Source organism: Nesoenas mayeri (genome assembly GCF_963082525.1).
Source record: "Nesoenas mayeri genome assembly, chromosome: 15".
In the NCBI taxonomy this organism is placed as follows: Eukaryota; Metazoa; Chordata; class Aves; order Columbiformes; family Columbidae; genus Nesoenas; species Nesoenas mayeri.
In genome coordinates this window covers 9,879,890-9,894,531 of record NC_137559.1, presented here as the reverse complement: position 1 = coordinate 9,894,531, position 14,642 = coordinate 9,879,890, and the positions used below count along the sequence as shown (strand labels likewise).

General features: G+C 40.5%; 1 protein-coding gene across 1 annotated transcript in view; it reads left to right on the top strand.

The window, feature by feature from the left end:
* The window catches only part of DNAAF8 (dynein axonemal assembly factor 8), a gene marked incomplete at its 3' end in the record, with an annotated part of 87,929 nt that overhangs the window by 18,789 nt on the left and 54,498 nt on the right, over nt 1-14,642 (top strand). The window contains exons 12-13 of the mRNA XM_080353977.1: nt 9,928-10,119; nt 12,777-12,932. Of these exons, the coding sequence (XP_080210103.1) occupies nt 9,928-10,119; nt 12,777-12,932 (348 nt within the window). The remainder of the gene's footprint in view (nt 1-9,927; nt 10,120-12,776; nt 12,933-14,642) is intronic.

The window sequence follows — 14,642 nt, the reverse complement described above, 5'->3', positions numbered from 1 at the left end:
GCAGTATTTAAAAAATATCTGGTTTTATTGCTGTGTTGAAAATACAGAAAGGAAAAGAACTGTAAGAAAGTGAAATTTGTCTCGGTAGAAAGAATGTACACCAGTTATGAAAGGAATAGCTTTTGTTCTGCACAGAATACGCCAGTGTATCTCCAACAATGTGGTGCCTTATACAGATTTGGAGAAGCTGAGGAAAACCATTTAATTTTATTTCAGTTATAATGATCTTGTGACACAGTAACAGATTTTTTTATATATCTATATTACTCTAAAACTGATCTCACATGTAATAAATCACTCTAACCAAATGTTTTCATTCATACTGAACCAAAGCAACTGTTAAGTTTGCACCTATGTGTATGTAACTGAATCCAGTATTTAGCCCTTACTATTATTTTACTATAGCTTAAAAAAAGAACATTAATTGTAAAAACAGCAAAATATTTCCTATGCTAAATCTTTTTCTGGCATCAGAGCTGAATTTGGCTTGTGCTTCACTCTAGGTCTTCTCACTCTCTTGGATGGGCTCGGGCAGGGTTGTGGCCAGCAGTGATGTGCCAAACAGCCAGCAGATGGCCCCTGAATTCCTCCCTTTTTTTTTCCAGGGAGGTATTTAATGAGTTCCTGAAACAAGATTAAAATCTCTTATACTTAATGAACCTGCTGCCTCAGCTCAAGAAAGGCTTAAAAATAAACTAAGGCAATTAGAGATGTAGTTATATTTAGCATGCAAAAACAGAAGGCCAAGATTCCTGTTTGTACCACCAGTCCAGCACACAGGATTCAGAATAGCATGGAAGTTCCCAAGAAAATGTTTTTCTAGCATAGATGACTGTTAGCTGGCACAGAGCCTGTAGTTCTGGCCTCCTCTTCAGCCTCCTACTTGGTACTAGTGACAGAAAATAGGGAGGGATTTGCTGGCACCATACATTATGCTTAGGTTGAGTTTATCCGGTCTATGGTCTCTTTGGCTGCAGCCAGAGGAGCTGAGGCTGCTCCTGCTTCTGCGGTGGCTCAGGATGGCACAGATCTACCCTAAGGATTTGCCTTAATAGGCAAAGCAGAGGATCTAGGCCTTAAATGTCTAAATATCTCTGTTATAAACAACTTCCTTTGCACAGGCAGAGTCTGCTTTCTCGCTGTTCTCTGAGGAAGAGATGTTATGGTAGTGTGTGCTTTGGCACTCTTAGGGCACAGATTGAAGCAAGTCAGGCTTTACAGATACATAACTCTTCTCAGTAGTTCTGCTCACACAACCAGAGCAGTTAAAAAATGACATACAGCAATCCCGCTTTAATAACGTGCTGTCTGCTTCAGTAGGTTTCTCAGCCAAGTTGCTGCATATATGCTCAGAATCAGGAAATTCACCTTCTATACTGAATGTAACAGGACTACCAAAAGCCATAGGGAACCTTCCATTTAAACTTCCATGTGGAGATCCAGTCTGACAGTTTCACAGGGTCTCCCACCTTTGTCCATTGCACTTTCTAGCTATGGAATGAATTAAACAATCTTTTTTTAAATAAATGGCTCCTTTCAGTGTTGTTTCTCTGACTGGAGTTTGAAATGGCCCCAGGAAAATGTGAAATATTTAATCCTTTCTATTCCTTGGCATATCTTGGAAGTTATTAAAATGAGTTTAGGCTTATTCTTGAATATACTTACACATGATCTTGACAGATAAGAACATTTGTTGCTATTGCTTAAGGGAAAGGTTAATGTAAGTAAAAATAATATAGTTTCCAGAATTACATGCATGAACTTGCTGCCAGTAGAGGTCCTAAATACTCCTCCATTCGTATCAGCAAGATGGCTCAGATTAAACTTGAAGAGAAGACAATAATGTAAAATGTCCAGGGGCTAAATTTTAATTCTCATTTAGAAGAGGGCAAGAGGACAGAAAATCATTTCTGTACCTTTTGTCTCTTCAGGTCTTTGACAGGTCCTGTGTTTGTTGGCAGAAGGATTAGTGACTCTAAGTTTGCAATGTGTGAACAAGTGCCAGTCACGTTTAATTATACAGAGAGATACTTTCTGCCATGCATCTCTCTTGGAATCGGAATAGAATTCACAACTTCTGGCCTTACCTCAGGGCTGTGATCAGTGATGCTATTTGTAGATGAAAGGGGGCTGAATCTGTCCCTCTGTTTTTTGAAGGAGATGTACAGACTTGTCTGACACAGGTGCACTACCTTAAAGAAGCTGTGTAGTTTAAACTGTATTCCCAGTTTTTCACATGCCTTCTGGTTTAGTGTTATGTCTTAGGTTGGACTGCAGTTCCAAATCTTAGTATGTTGGGGAATGAGCTTGGTCACAGCTTGTAAACACATTATTATACAAATAATAGTTACGGACGCATGGTACTTAGTGGTAGGAAATGGAATTCAAGGCTTTATCTGAGATTATGGAGTAGAAGTATGATGCAGTTATTTTATTTTAAAAACACAGAGCTCTGTCCAGCTCTGTGCCAAGTATCTGAAGTTCCCACAAGCTTCAGTGGATGTTGTAAGCACTCAGCAGTTCCCAGAATCACAAAACCCCTGTATTTACTGCCTTGGAGAATTCATAGGTCTGAAGGGTTATCTGCATAGTATTGTGCAGCTGGACACACAGTCACAGAGCCTGTATGGCAGACAGGACACAAATCAATTTCTAAACTGGAAGGTGACTGTGAAAAGCAGGCTGCTTGAGCTTTGGTAAAACTTCCTGATAAAAGCAGCTGAGCATAGTTGCCTCCTTCCCACCCCCTTTTTTTTTGGTAATTGGGGGATTTCCATAGTGTATCAGGGGAGATACAGGAAAAGATAAATAAAGACTAGAAAAAAATAAGGCCTTACTCATGTTGATGAGTATATGGTGAATCTCCTGTTGGATCAAACTAGGAACATGTGCCAAATACCAGCCTAGTTTTGAGACAGCTAAACAGCAATTCCACGCCCTATCGCAACATTTCAAAGTGAACATGTACAAGCTCATTCCCTGCTGTGGGTCTGGAAATCATGGCACATTTTATTTGTGAGGCATTTTGAAATAATTTGAAGAAGAGTGCTATGGAAGATACAGATACTACTTTTTGGGGTTTGGAGGACATGATACTGTTTCAGGAATGTCAAGAAAGCTAACAGATGAATTTTGAAAGCTCCTTGATAACCTTACACTGTTCCTCTTCACAGTGTTTTACAGGCTTTTGCTAATTAATCCAGCTAGACAGGGACTAGGATAAGGAAATATTATCTTCACTTTACAGTTTCGCAGAGAAATAATCCATTCCAGAGGCAGGACTAAGGCACAAGTTTCTGATTCCCAATCTTGTGCTCACATGAAATGTGTAAGTAATTAAACTTCTATTACTTAATTCAGCTGCTTCTTGTTAACCAGGAGTATAAGCTCATTAGAGGAGGAACTTTTTGTTACATATGCTTAGGATATCAGCACAATGAGGCTGTGAATCCTTCTAAGCCTCTCCAAGTGCTACTGTAGTGTAAACACTAATCATGGAAAAAGCACTTCTCGTTTTTAATCATTATGTCTCAGAAAGCAAACAAAATCAAATAGGATTCAATGTTACTTTGATTTTAAATTTTAGTGCAATTTCTAGAGCAGTTCTGTATTTATCTGAGGAGTCAGGCTTTTGTCAGAAAATTTTCCCACTTCTGACAAATAGAGAAGCTGCTTGTTACTAGTTACTTGTGCCAGTTAGAGTGTTTTTAGCTGCACTCAGTCTTGTTTCTAAATGGCCTCAATTTACACAATTTTTCTTGAAAAATATTTGCGTGCAAATACCCATTTTCAAACATTTTTTGGTTTGGTAACATACTTCACAACCACGTGAATGTTTTGTGTTCTAATAAACAGCATTATGTTGGAATTGGTCCTTAGTCATTTGAAAGCTGGGCTGGTATTTGACCTGTGCTCCTAGCTGGCTGTAAATACTGCTTAGAACATCTATGTCCTAATGAAGTAATTCAAGAGCAATTCCATCAAGGAAATTGTCATTGCTTTAACTGTGCTTGCCTATCAGAGCTGACTAGATAGATCTTCCTGTTTCATTCACAGTATTCTGATCCTAAAAAGAACATTAGCTGAGACTGTCTAATAATAACAATAATGTTCCAGGCCCAGGACAGGACACAGCAAGATGATGAGGGGTCTGGAGCATCTTTCTTATGAGGAAAGGTGGAAAGAGCTGGGTCTGTGTAGCCTGGAGGAGAGAACAGTGAGAGGGGATCTCATCAGTGCTTATAAATATCTTAAAGGTGGGTGTCAAGAGGATGAGGGGAGACTCTTTTCAGTGGTGTCCAATGACAGGGTAAGGGGCATCAGGCACAGACTGAAACACAGGAAAGTGCATCTGAATATGAGGAGAAACTGCTTTGAGGGTAACGGAACAATGGAACAGGCTGCCCAGAGAGGTTGTGGAGTCTCCTTCCCTGGAGACATTCAAAATGCTCCTGGATGTGATCCTGTACAACCTGCTTTGGCAGGGGGGTTGGACTTGGATGGTCTCCAGAAGTCACTTCCAACCTCAACCATTCTGTAATTCCGTGAAGAGATCACAGTAAGTCACACATATACAAGAGAGCCAGCGTGGCAGGGGCAGTGCTGTGTACTCACATCAGGAGTGGTGTGGCAGGACAAGCAGAAGGGAGCAGGTTAGGATAGGGTGCACACCCTAGGCTACAAGATTCTTCTTATTCAAGAGATAATGTCTGATGCTGTGGAGTTTTCTTCGCTGCAGAAGAAATGTCTGTTGAATTTTGGGCCAAAAATACTTTCTGCCTCAGTGATCACGCAGTGTCTCTCTGCTTACCATCTTCTACGGGCCACATACTTGACTCTTGCCAGAGGGGTTATGCATATCTTTGATAGCACAGCTGAGCCGTTAACTCTAGTGAAGCAATTGAGAATTCCCTTAATGCAGGCTAATGCAGAAGTGGCATAGAACAGTGTAATTCACACTACATCACATCTCTTGGTTGCCTTAGTTTGTGTTGGGAGGGATTATGGACAGGATGAAGAGGGATTTTTGCAGAACACTGACATGTCCTGAGCCAGAAATGTAGCTGATCCTCACTATCATTAACTGTCTGCCGGTGTTGTGGTGACCGTAAAGCCGCTTTAAATTGCACTTGGGGTTAACCATGCTCAGCTGGCAGCAACGTGAAAAGGTATACAAAGTGAGTTTTGCTGTCTTTGATTCCTGTGCCGAGCAGTTCCCTTCTGTGCGTCTCGTCTGAACTGCAGTCCTATATTCAGTAATTTCTGGCAACGAGCTGACGTTTCTCTTTGACACTTGCCCTCTTTATGCTCCAGCAGAGACACTGTCAAGCTTTAGCACGCTTATGCTGCCAGACATGGAAAAATGGTTTCTTCTGAATCAGAAGAGGTTATATTCTTCATGCCCAAAATGAAGAATAACTGTCCAGAACAAGAAGATAACTTTCAGCAAATAAATTCTCTTTATTATAATTTTTTTAACTTAAGCTTATGATATGTAATGCTCTAATTGAACTGGAGGACTACAGAGTTCATAGCAAAATAATGCTTCCATTATGCAGCTCTGAATTCGTGCAGTCTTACTTTGGCAGAATTATCTCCTTCGGAGGATCATAACTCCTCCATTTTAGCAATCTGAAGCGCAGCTCAGATCAGAAAATGTCAATAACATCTTGCCACCATCATATTTTTCACATAACCTCAGCATGTTTGATTCTCAGAAAGCCATTGGTGCTATAGAGAGTGAATGTAGTACAAAAATGCATTAACAGAAAGACCATTCAGACCATTAACATCAATCGTACTCTGCTTTTTGTTTTTAAATGTTGCCTTCCTAATTACAGTATGTTCTGCCAGTTGCATGCAGGAAATGCAGATACTTTCCTCATCCTTATCCTTTGTTCCCGCTTTGCAATGATAAAGCATTTCTTTGAATAATTTCAGGGTTTATTCCACAATTTATTGTGGAATTTCAAATAATTTACCAGATGGCATTGTCATCATTTTTCCTTCCCCACAGAAAGAAAATGAACAAACACTTGACATTTCCAATGTGTCTTCACTGAATGCAAGAATTTTTAGAAGCCATGAGAGTGTTTTCTGCTTTGCCTTAGACGGACAGAATTGTTAAATGTGTCCTAACTATCTCCTCTCCTACATTAGCAATGTGACCGTGTGGAAAATAGATGTATAACCACATAATCACCATGGTTGTGTTTTGTACCATGAGCTCTGTCTATAGCGAAGCATGAACATGCAATGCTAGAACTATTTCAGCATAAGAGTATAGAATTTTCATTAGAGAAATTAGCCAGAGCTACTAAAGGACCTAGAAATCAGCTCACATTTAGAAGCAACACAGCAGATGCTTCATTTGGCAAAAGATTTCTGCAGTCAGTAATTTGCCATTCATCAGGGATTGCCTCTTAAATCTGTGATCCAAGCTAGGGTGCAGATGACATAGAAGGATAAATTTAGACATGGCTGAAAACAATTATTTTGATTAAGCCTTCAACCAATGGGAGTAAGATTCTTCCTATTCCTCCCCTTCCCCCTCCCTCACCCTCTCCAGTAAAGAAGGAGGAGACTGTGTGAGTATAACTTATCTTCATTTTACATGTAGTGGTTGTTTTGATTTAGGTCCTGCTGTTGTAGAGTCTGCTCAATGTAGTAGCGAGTATTTTTTGATGGAATATGATACCTTGCTTCAGGGTTAGCATCATTTTAGTTAGTATTGGAAAAGGTGCTGGAAGGAAAACATCGAAGTTTTGTTTACCTGTGAAAGAGAGACCATATCTTTAACTTAAATTGACTTCTCCCTGACCTGTCCTTCCGCTGGGAGAAACCCGCAGACTGGGTGAGCTGATTCTGCCCAGAAATACTCACTTGCTGTCTCAGGTTTATATGGTGAAACGAACTTTCCAAATGTGTGATGTGGGGTGGTTCCCAATCAGCAGCTGACAGCACGTGCTCTCTCTTGCTTTCAGCCTTGTACCTGGCTGGAAACCAGCAGCAAAGTTGTCACCTGGCCCTCTTGACTCCTGAGCTGCTACTCGCTCATTCCAGCTTCTAACAGTTTTGATAATTTTTCCCACATTTAGGGCAGCAGAGATGTTTGTCCAATCTAGTATGCAGGCGTAGTAAAAGCAATGCCAACTAGTCTTTTAAAAAACAATCAGCACAAATATCATTTAACCAATTAGAGCTATTTTAATAGAAACAAAATGACGTTAATCTTGGCTGATAAACTCGTATCTACTAAGCTTCAGCTTGCTGCGATCATAAACAGCTCTGCTTTTTTAAAAAAGTAAAGGAGGTAAAATGCCTTTTTTTTTTTAGTTATGTGTATGGATGCCTTCACATTGCAGGGGTTTTTTTTATGAACAGTAGTTTCATTTGGGGCTGTGCCTATGTGTGTAACTTCAAAACTGCTGTAGCTGAAAGCTAGAAGATAGGGGATATCCTTAAGTTGTCTTGCAATTCCTTTTTCCTCATTTCTTTGTTTGGTGCGGGTTTGGGTGGAGGTTATTGACTGCTTAGTGTCGTTAATGCTTCTGGTTGCGCTGTTATGTTAGAGTGGAGAAAGCTGGCCAGAATTGGGGGTGGAGGGCTGGTTGGAAAACCTAGCTGAAAGGTTGTAAGTTGCAATATTGTAAACTATAATTGTAAAACACAAAAGCAAACACTTTGGAAATAGAAAATTTTATCTTATTTACTTGATGGTAATTGTTGGCACTTGGCTACAATCAGCTGCATGCCTGTGATTGACAACACAAGTCTAGCCAGAGCAACCAAAAATAACCCAGTGTGTGAGTAATTTTAGTCTTTTTATAATCTAATACTGTCACAAATAAAAGCTGGTGTAACATGTAGGCAAATTGAACTCACTTCACAGGTAGACTAGGCTAAATTGGGTAATGCTGTGGAAAGGCATACTGAGAAAGCACTGAATGTATCTTACTTCAGCAGTTCTTGCCCAGAATTAAATAGAATTAACTACTTTTTTGTTCATTAGCCTTAATATTGCTGAACCTAGTTAATTTCTTCTATGCCTAGGTTCTTGTTTTGGGTTAAGGAGGCTGGCAGAGGGAGGAGAGAGAAGGACCAATATTGATCAAAACCTCTCTCATTCTCAGAGAACCTTAATAAGTAAAATTCTTGGCTGATCTTGATCAGAAAACCTATTGAGGCCTCCCCTGCTGTTATGCCAAGCAAATCTGGAATAGTTGGAAATTTCCTGCTGAGGCATTAGTAGATACTACTCTAATCTTTAGCTCTTGAGTTACCTCCTATCATTGATCCCCACACCCTTGTTGAGAGGAAGAATCAATCATTTCTCCAACACAGGATCTAGAAGAAGCTCATCTTTTCTCGAAAGTCCCCAAGTTTCTTTTAAGGCCTCTTCCTCAGAGAATTACAATGGTAGGGTCAAAGCCCTGATAAATCCTGTTAGCTTTCCAGGACTACAGTAACGTTAGTAATGCAGATCTGCAGCATCAGAAACTTTTGTATGACTATTTTTCCTTTATTACTAATTGCAATTTTTATTTGGTACTTGTAGGCAGTGCTGTGCCTGTGGCATGTATTTTGGCACCACAGCACTGGATGACACAATAGATCTGCTTGTGGCTTTTTATTAGTATATTTTTTTGAAAACCATTTTAAGGAATTGTCTATTTTGAGGACAGACATGAAAGTCAGGCTACATTAACTTGTCAAGTGGATTAGTCATTAAACACCTTTGTGGACATTTTAATTCAGAATTAAAGTGGCTTTAATTGGATTTAGCTTACTTTGCTTCCAAAGTAAATTCAGGTAAATCAAATTAAGTTTAATTCAGTGTAAAGATGTGGGCAGACATCGTCATTACCGGCTATCTGGAGCAGCTGAAAACATAACTGCTTAGCTGCTCCTCGACACCCACCTGCTCCCGTTGTGTTCCTATGGTGTTCCACACAGCTCAGTGCAAAGAAAGGGGTGCTTGCTAGTCATGTGCTAGAGTAGGTTATTTAAGATTAATTCTGCTCACCTTAATTAGCAGTTTAGTCTGTTGGCTGACCATGCTGTCAGGTACAGGAAATGCAGTCGTATTGTACTTTGCTGACTGCGGTGGGGAGTTGGTGCTCTAACATGTAGCTTGGAAATGTTAACCCCCTGAACAGCTCCAGCTATTTGCAAAATGAAGGTATGTCCGCATCTGTCTGCACTCAAGGATGCTTTGGGGGGGTCCTGAGGGTCCTTATGAAAGGATCTTAACTGCTGATCATCAATACTCTTACGTGTACTGGAGAATCTTTGCAGTTGTAGGGACAGCAAATCTACTATAGACAGGAATAGCAAGCCTGCTATTAATTACAGCTGTGGCTCCCACATCTTTGGAAGAGCAAAAGAGATCCCATAAACTACAATCCCATGGCTCAAGCTTAAAGAGCAGATCTCTTAAAGGAGAGGGAAATTGCATTCTAAATAACTAAGTAGCAATACTAAAGTAAAGAAAGGAGATAAGTTCACTTCAAGGTACCATTGTCTATGAAATGAGGTATATTAGATGAAGCAGAAAATAATGAAAGTTTTGACACTTCTGTCAGGTTTGTTTTGAAGGAATTTCCCCACTTATTAAAAAAAAAAAAAAAAAAAAAAAGCCAAAACACTTAATCTTAAAGAATACAGGATAAATTCTATCAGACTATTTCCAGCTGTGACCACATAATCTTCCATTCATCAGGTAGTGTTAAACTAAATGAAGACCCAAAAAAACCAGAAGTGCACAAGGAGGTGTTGCTGATATAATGACCTTGCTTTTATGGCTCATGCTTACTTTTTGATAAATGCTTGCTAGATAGTAATTGCCCTCCTGTGATGGCAATGAATGTAATTAATTTGTGATGAGTAATCTGAATGACTTCTATTTTCATACTTTTTTTTTGACAGGAAGCCTCTTATTTGCCAGAAATTGACACATTGCCTAGACAACACAGTATGAAAAATGAGGTGCTACTTATGACCATTTGGCTGTCAAGTTGTGGCCAAGTAGCAACGGATCAGTGTGGTGAGCAGGTTCCTGACATGGTGCTGAGAGCAGCCAATATCTACCAGGCCCTTGTGACATGGCTTCTCTCTCTGGTGAGTACATGCAGTGACAGTGCACAAAAGAAAATCTGCATGATTAAAGCAGTGATTTGCCCTCCAGTGAATACATAATCATTCTTGAAATGTCCTCCTTCTAACAGCTACACACACACACACACACAAAGTAGTGGCTGAACAAAGGGGAAATTATTTTCTAACTCACCTTATCACCTTAAAATCAGTAAATAAGTCTTGCTGAACTCTGTGAAAGCTGGATTGTGCCTATAGTTTACAAAGAGCAGGGCACAGAAAGTAAGAAAAAATTGTTGAGCCTGACTTGCAGTAATCAAAGGTGACGACTGGAAGCAGAGAGCTGTCTAAGTATTATACTTTGGCCTTGGCAAAAGAAGCAAATGGGGACAGGTACCTATTTCTTTATGCTTGTTCTATTTAAGATTATATCCTTCTGACAATCAAGAGGACTATAAACAAGTGATGGTCTGTTTCGTCTTAATTGTCCTTTGGATCACATATTTTTCTCCTCTGAAGAAAACCACCTTTTCCTCACTATTCCTGTTCATCCCACATTAGCCTTTTCCTCTAGGGAAAGCAATATGTGCTTTTCCTCCCTACCCTGTGTATTGGCCTCATTCTTTTCCCTGGTTAAAGACATTGGCATGCCAATACCAATCCATGCACGCAAGGTAGATTTATCCCTGAGCAGCCAGCCTGCACAAGGCTCTTAAATCACTTAAACTCCACTTAAACAATATTAATTGTTAATGATGTTCACACTTCCATTAAAACATTGCTAACATTCTCTAATGTTTGTTCAATGCTAATGAAAATTGCCACTTGAACAGCCCCAGAGTCTGGATCTCCCATTCAGAACGTAGTAAGCTCATGACCAGCTGCAGAGTGAGCTTTCTTCCCTTATGTTATTCCCATTTGAAAAGTGTGAGCTCTGATTCTGGCAGCTCTCTCCAAGCCTGAGAAGGTAACTCAGCTGCCAGGGCTCAGCGTCACTCTGCTGAGACTGTAGGGTCAAATGCTGTGATGGGCTTTGTGTCTAATAGAAACTGGGGTAAAATCCACCAGTTTTTCACACAGGTTCTCAAACAGGTGTTGGATAGCAATGAAAAGTCTGCATTTCTTTAGTATAAAAAAACCCAGGAAGTTTGAGGCATTTTTTGACCAAGTTCTCCTCTGGTCAAAATCTATGTAATTCCACTGATTCATTGGATTCCTGTCTTGCGTAAATCAGAATATCTTTACTGATTTCATTTGAGATATGTTGATTTCTGCTGGTTGAGAACACAATGCTCCTGACGCAAGCGTTCCCCCATGGCAGAGCTGCTACAGAATTTCCCGTGTGAAATGAGTGTTCAAAGCAGTCAAGGACTTGGTAGTGCTATTTTGAGCAATACAGCTCAGCTACACAACAGTTTGAAAATTCACTCATGCTTTATGTTGAGAACTCATTTCTAAAGGCATTTATCTCACTGTAAATAGTTTTGGTTTATATATGCAGTAAATAGCAGAGCTGTTAATCCCTCTAAAGATCACAGTGATGATACAAAGCATGAGAACAAGACTTAGTGATTTCTGTATTCACCAGAATCCTGGGAAGGAATTATACTTCTGTAATTCAGACTTGCCTGTCTCCTTATCTTGTGCATGTCCTGGTTTGGGCATCTCTGCCTCATGTGGCTGCTATTCCTTTCGCATGGCTTTGCTTGTTACCTCTGTCTCCCACAGCCTTCTGCCCTTTTCACCTGCTACCGAGATTTCAGGATGCTTTGCAGCACTACAATGCCTTCCCAATTTGTTTCAGGTATCTTTCCTGTCTCTTTTCTACTCTGTAATAAAGTTTCTCATGTATTTTGTATGATAAAGTGCATCACATTTCAGCCTGACTTTGAGCAGCCTTATGAGCCAACGAGTGGTCTATCCTACTGGACACCTGTTTCTGGAACTAAACTGATATTCAGGATAAAAGATGTCTAGTGTTCATCTTGGGGTTGGCAGAAGTTGCTTTTTACCCTTCTTGTTTTGCATCAGATCTGTGTATTGGAATATTGGAAAATAGAATGTTTGCCCCCCGCACACATGTGTATGCAAAAAAATCCATCAAAAATAAATCACTTCAGTCTAACTAAAAAGTATGTTCACTGGATAGGGATTGATGGGATTTTGGCTATTAGTGGTCACTAGCAAGGAAGACAAAGTCACATTAAGGAAGCCTGCACTAAGTCCTCAGAGTGGCATGGTCATTTAGCATTGATTTTTGAACTGAAATTGGGTTGATCTCATTATATCATTAATGAAGGCTGCACATGATGCCACTGTGGTAAGATCACACAGTGCGGTGTTGACAGGAACTGTGTTCTGATTTCTTGCTAGATTAGGGAACTAATGCAAGTTCCTGCTTTCACATAGTGAAACTGGTGGAAGTCAGAGCTTGCAAGTCCTCATTGAGAAAATAAATCCTACGACTTATCAAAACCTACTTGTTATTCCTACTTAATTTGGTCTTTATTGATTTTTCTACTGGCTAAACCACAGCTAATCCACTAATCAAGTGAGAGCGCTCCCTGGATTATTGTACATTATGGGGGTCTACTCAAAAGCAACAGAGAAAGATAAAGGGTTCTTTCCAGTCTCTAAATACAGCTATCTAAAAATGAAATTATGTTCAAATGGATTTACAGGTGCCTCCTGTGAAAATGAAGGGTGGACTCAAAGCTCCGTTTCAGGTGGTAGGGCTGCAGCAGGTCTGGCGAGAGGATGACTTGGCTCTCTATGCTTGTCTAATGCCAGCAGAGGAGTCTTCTGCCCAGAACAGCACCGAGATCCAGAAGACAAAAGTGAGTAGCAGCATTTACACTTGCTAGGCATGTCCAGCAGCCACAGGCACTTACCACTGCTTTTTGCTAAGGACCAGGCTTGGATGTGCCAGTTCCAGCTCAAATTTCAGTGAGCTAGGGTAGAACAGTGTAAGTGCTGCTCTAAATTAGAATGTGGGAACAGCCCAGTACTGTGGGAACTGAAAGATTGCTTACAGCTAATTGCCAACTCAAGCTGTCCTCAGTTACGGTGAATTTAGATTACGTGCAGATGTGAAGCCAGCTCTCTCTGGTCTTTTGTCTCTGCTGCTCATTAGCTGTTAATATCTTTTTGGTGGCTGTAACCCCACAGTGCAGAAATTTGTCTGGGTTCAGAGGAGACATATCTTTGGCATGTGTTATCGTTTTTGCGCTTACATTTTATCCATGTGATGAGGGCGTGTTGTCTGCCATTTGGTCCTAGGAGGTAGGACCCAAGACTCAGTTCCCTCAGCTCTGGTAGACTACAGGGCCTGTGCTGTGCAGTGAAATACCAAGCTGAAAGGTCTAGCACACAAGCTGAAGATCTAGCACATGTAGGTGGCACAGTGTAATGTGGGGCATGTTATGAGCTTATGTCCTGAAAACAGCAGAGCTATGACATAGCAGCTCTGGGCCCTAGTTTGTTGGCTCTGTCTTTTCACAGAGTTAATATGATACAAAATTATACTCTGAGCATCTTGTTCTGTTTTCAGTTTTGAAGACAGTTTGTTAGGTGTTATTGCTACTCTTGCCTGGTATAAATACCCGTCCTACCTATGCAGTGTAGCTGACTGTTGCTGGAAAATGTACCCAGGTATGTATCAGGACCAGTAATCTTGTATATCCAAGATCTCCTGTGGGTCACTTGCTTGAATAACCTGTGAGATGCTGGCCCTGTGCTCTGTTCAGACTGATAAGTTTCAGGTGGCTCAAAGCAACACTTGTGGCTTTAGTGAGCTGGTAGTGGATTTTCTACTCTATTTTTGCCTGTTCCACCCCATTAATGTTAACGGGAATGTCATGATATGTGCTCATTCTTGACACTTTCTCCGTGCTGAAAAGACCCCATTGGACCCAATAGCAGGTGATCTTAGGGAGGCCCCAGGTATCCGATTCACACCTGCTAGACACATAATGTGAAATTTAAATGGAAGAGGAGATGTTAACATATTTTAAAAACATGCTTAAGCTTCCCCTACTCAGCTGCAGCAAGCATTCTTCGCTTGCAGCTGCCTGCCTGTCTGTGAGCAGTAAAGATTAAATTTCCCATGATGTATCATAAAGCCTGGAGTATGACAGCTGTGGCTCCAGTGCTCCTGCAAGTAAATGACTGATGCTGACAACAAATGTCATGATGAAAACACTACCAAAAAAAAACCAACCCCAAAACAATAGGCAACCTTTCTGTTAGCATTTGAGCACCTGTTGGCAGAAGCAGCCAGGCTAATGACACTAAGGAGTCTGGCAGACCGGACGAGGGCTTAATGTTGATTTCTGTCTAAGGCACCTGAATTCAAGATATTTTCTCTATGGAACAAACAAAATGGAGGAACAAAGACTGACCTGACTTCTGTCCACTTGCCACCTTGCTCCCTGCTGATTTTGACTGAGGAATTGGCCAAAGCATCACAATTATTGAGCACTGAGTATATTCAAAATATGCATCTGGTGTTGTGTACTTGAATGAACTCCTGAAGCTGCAGGGTCAGG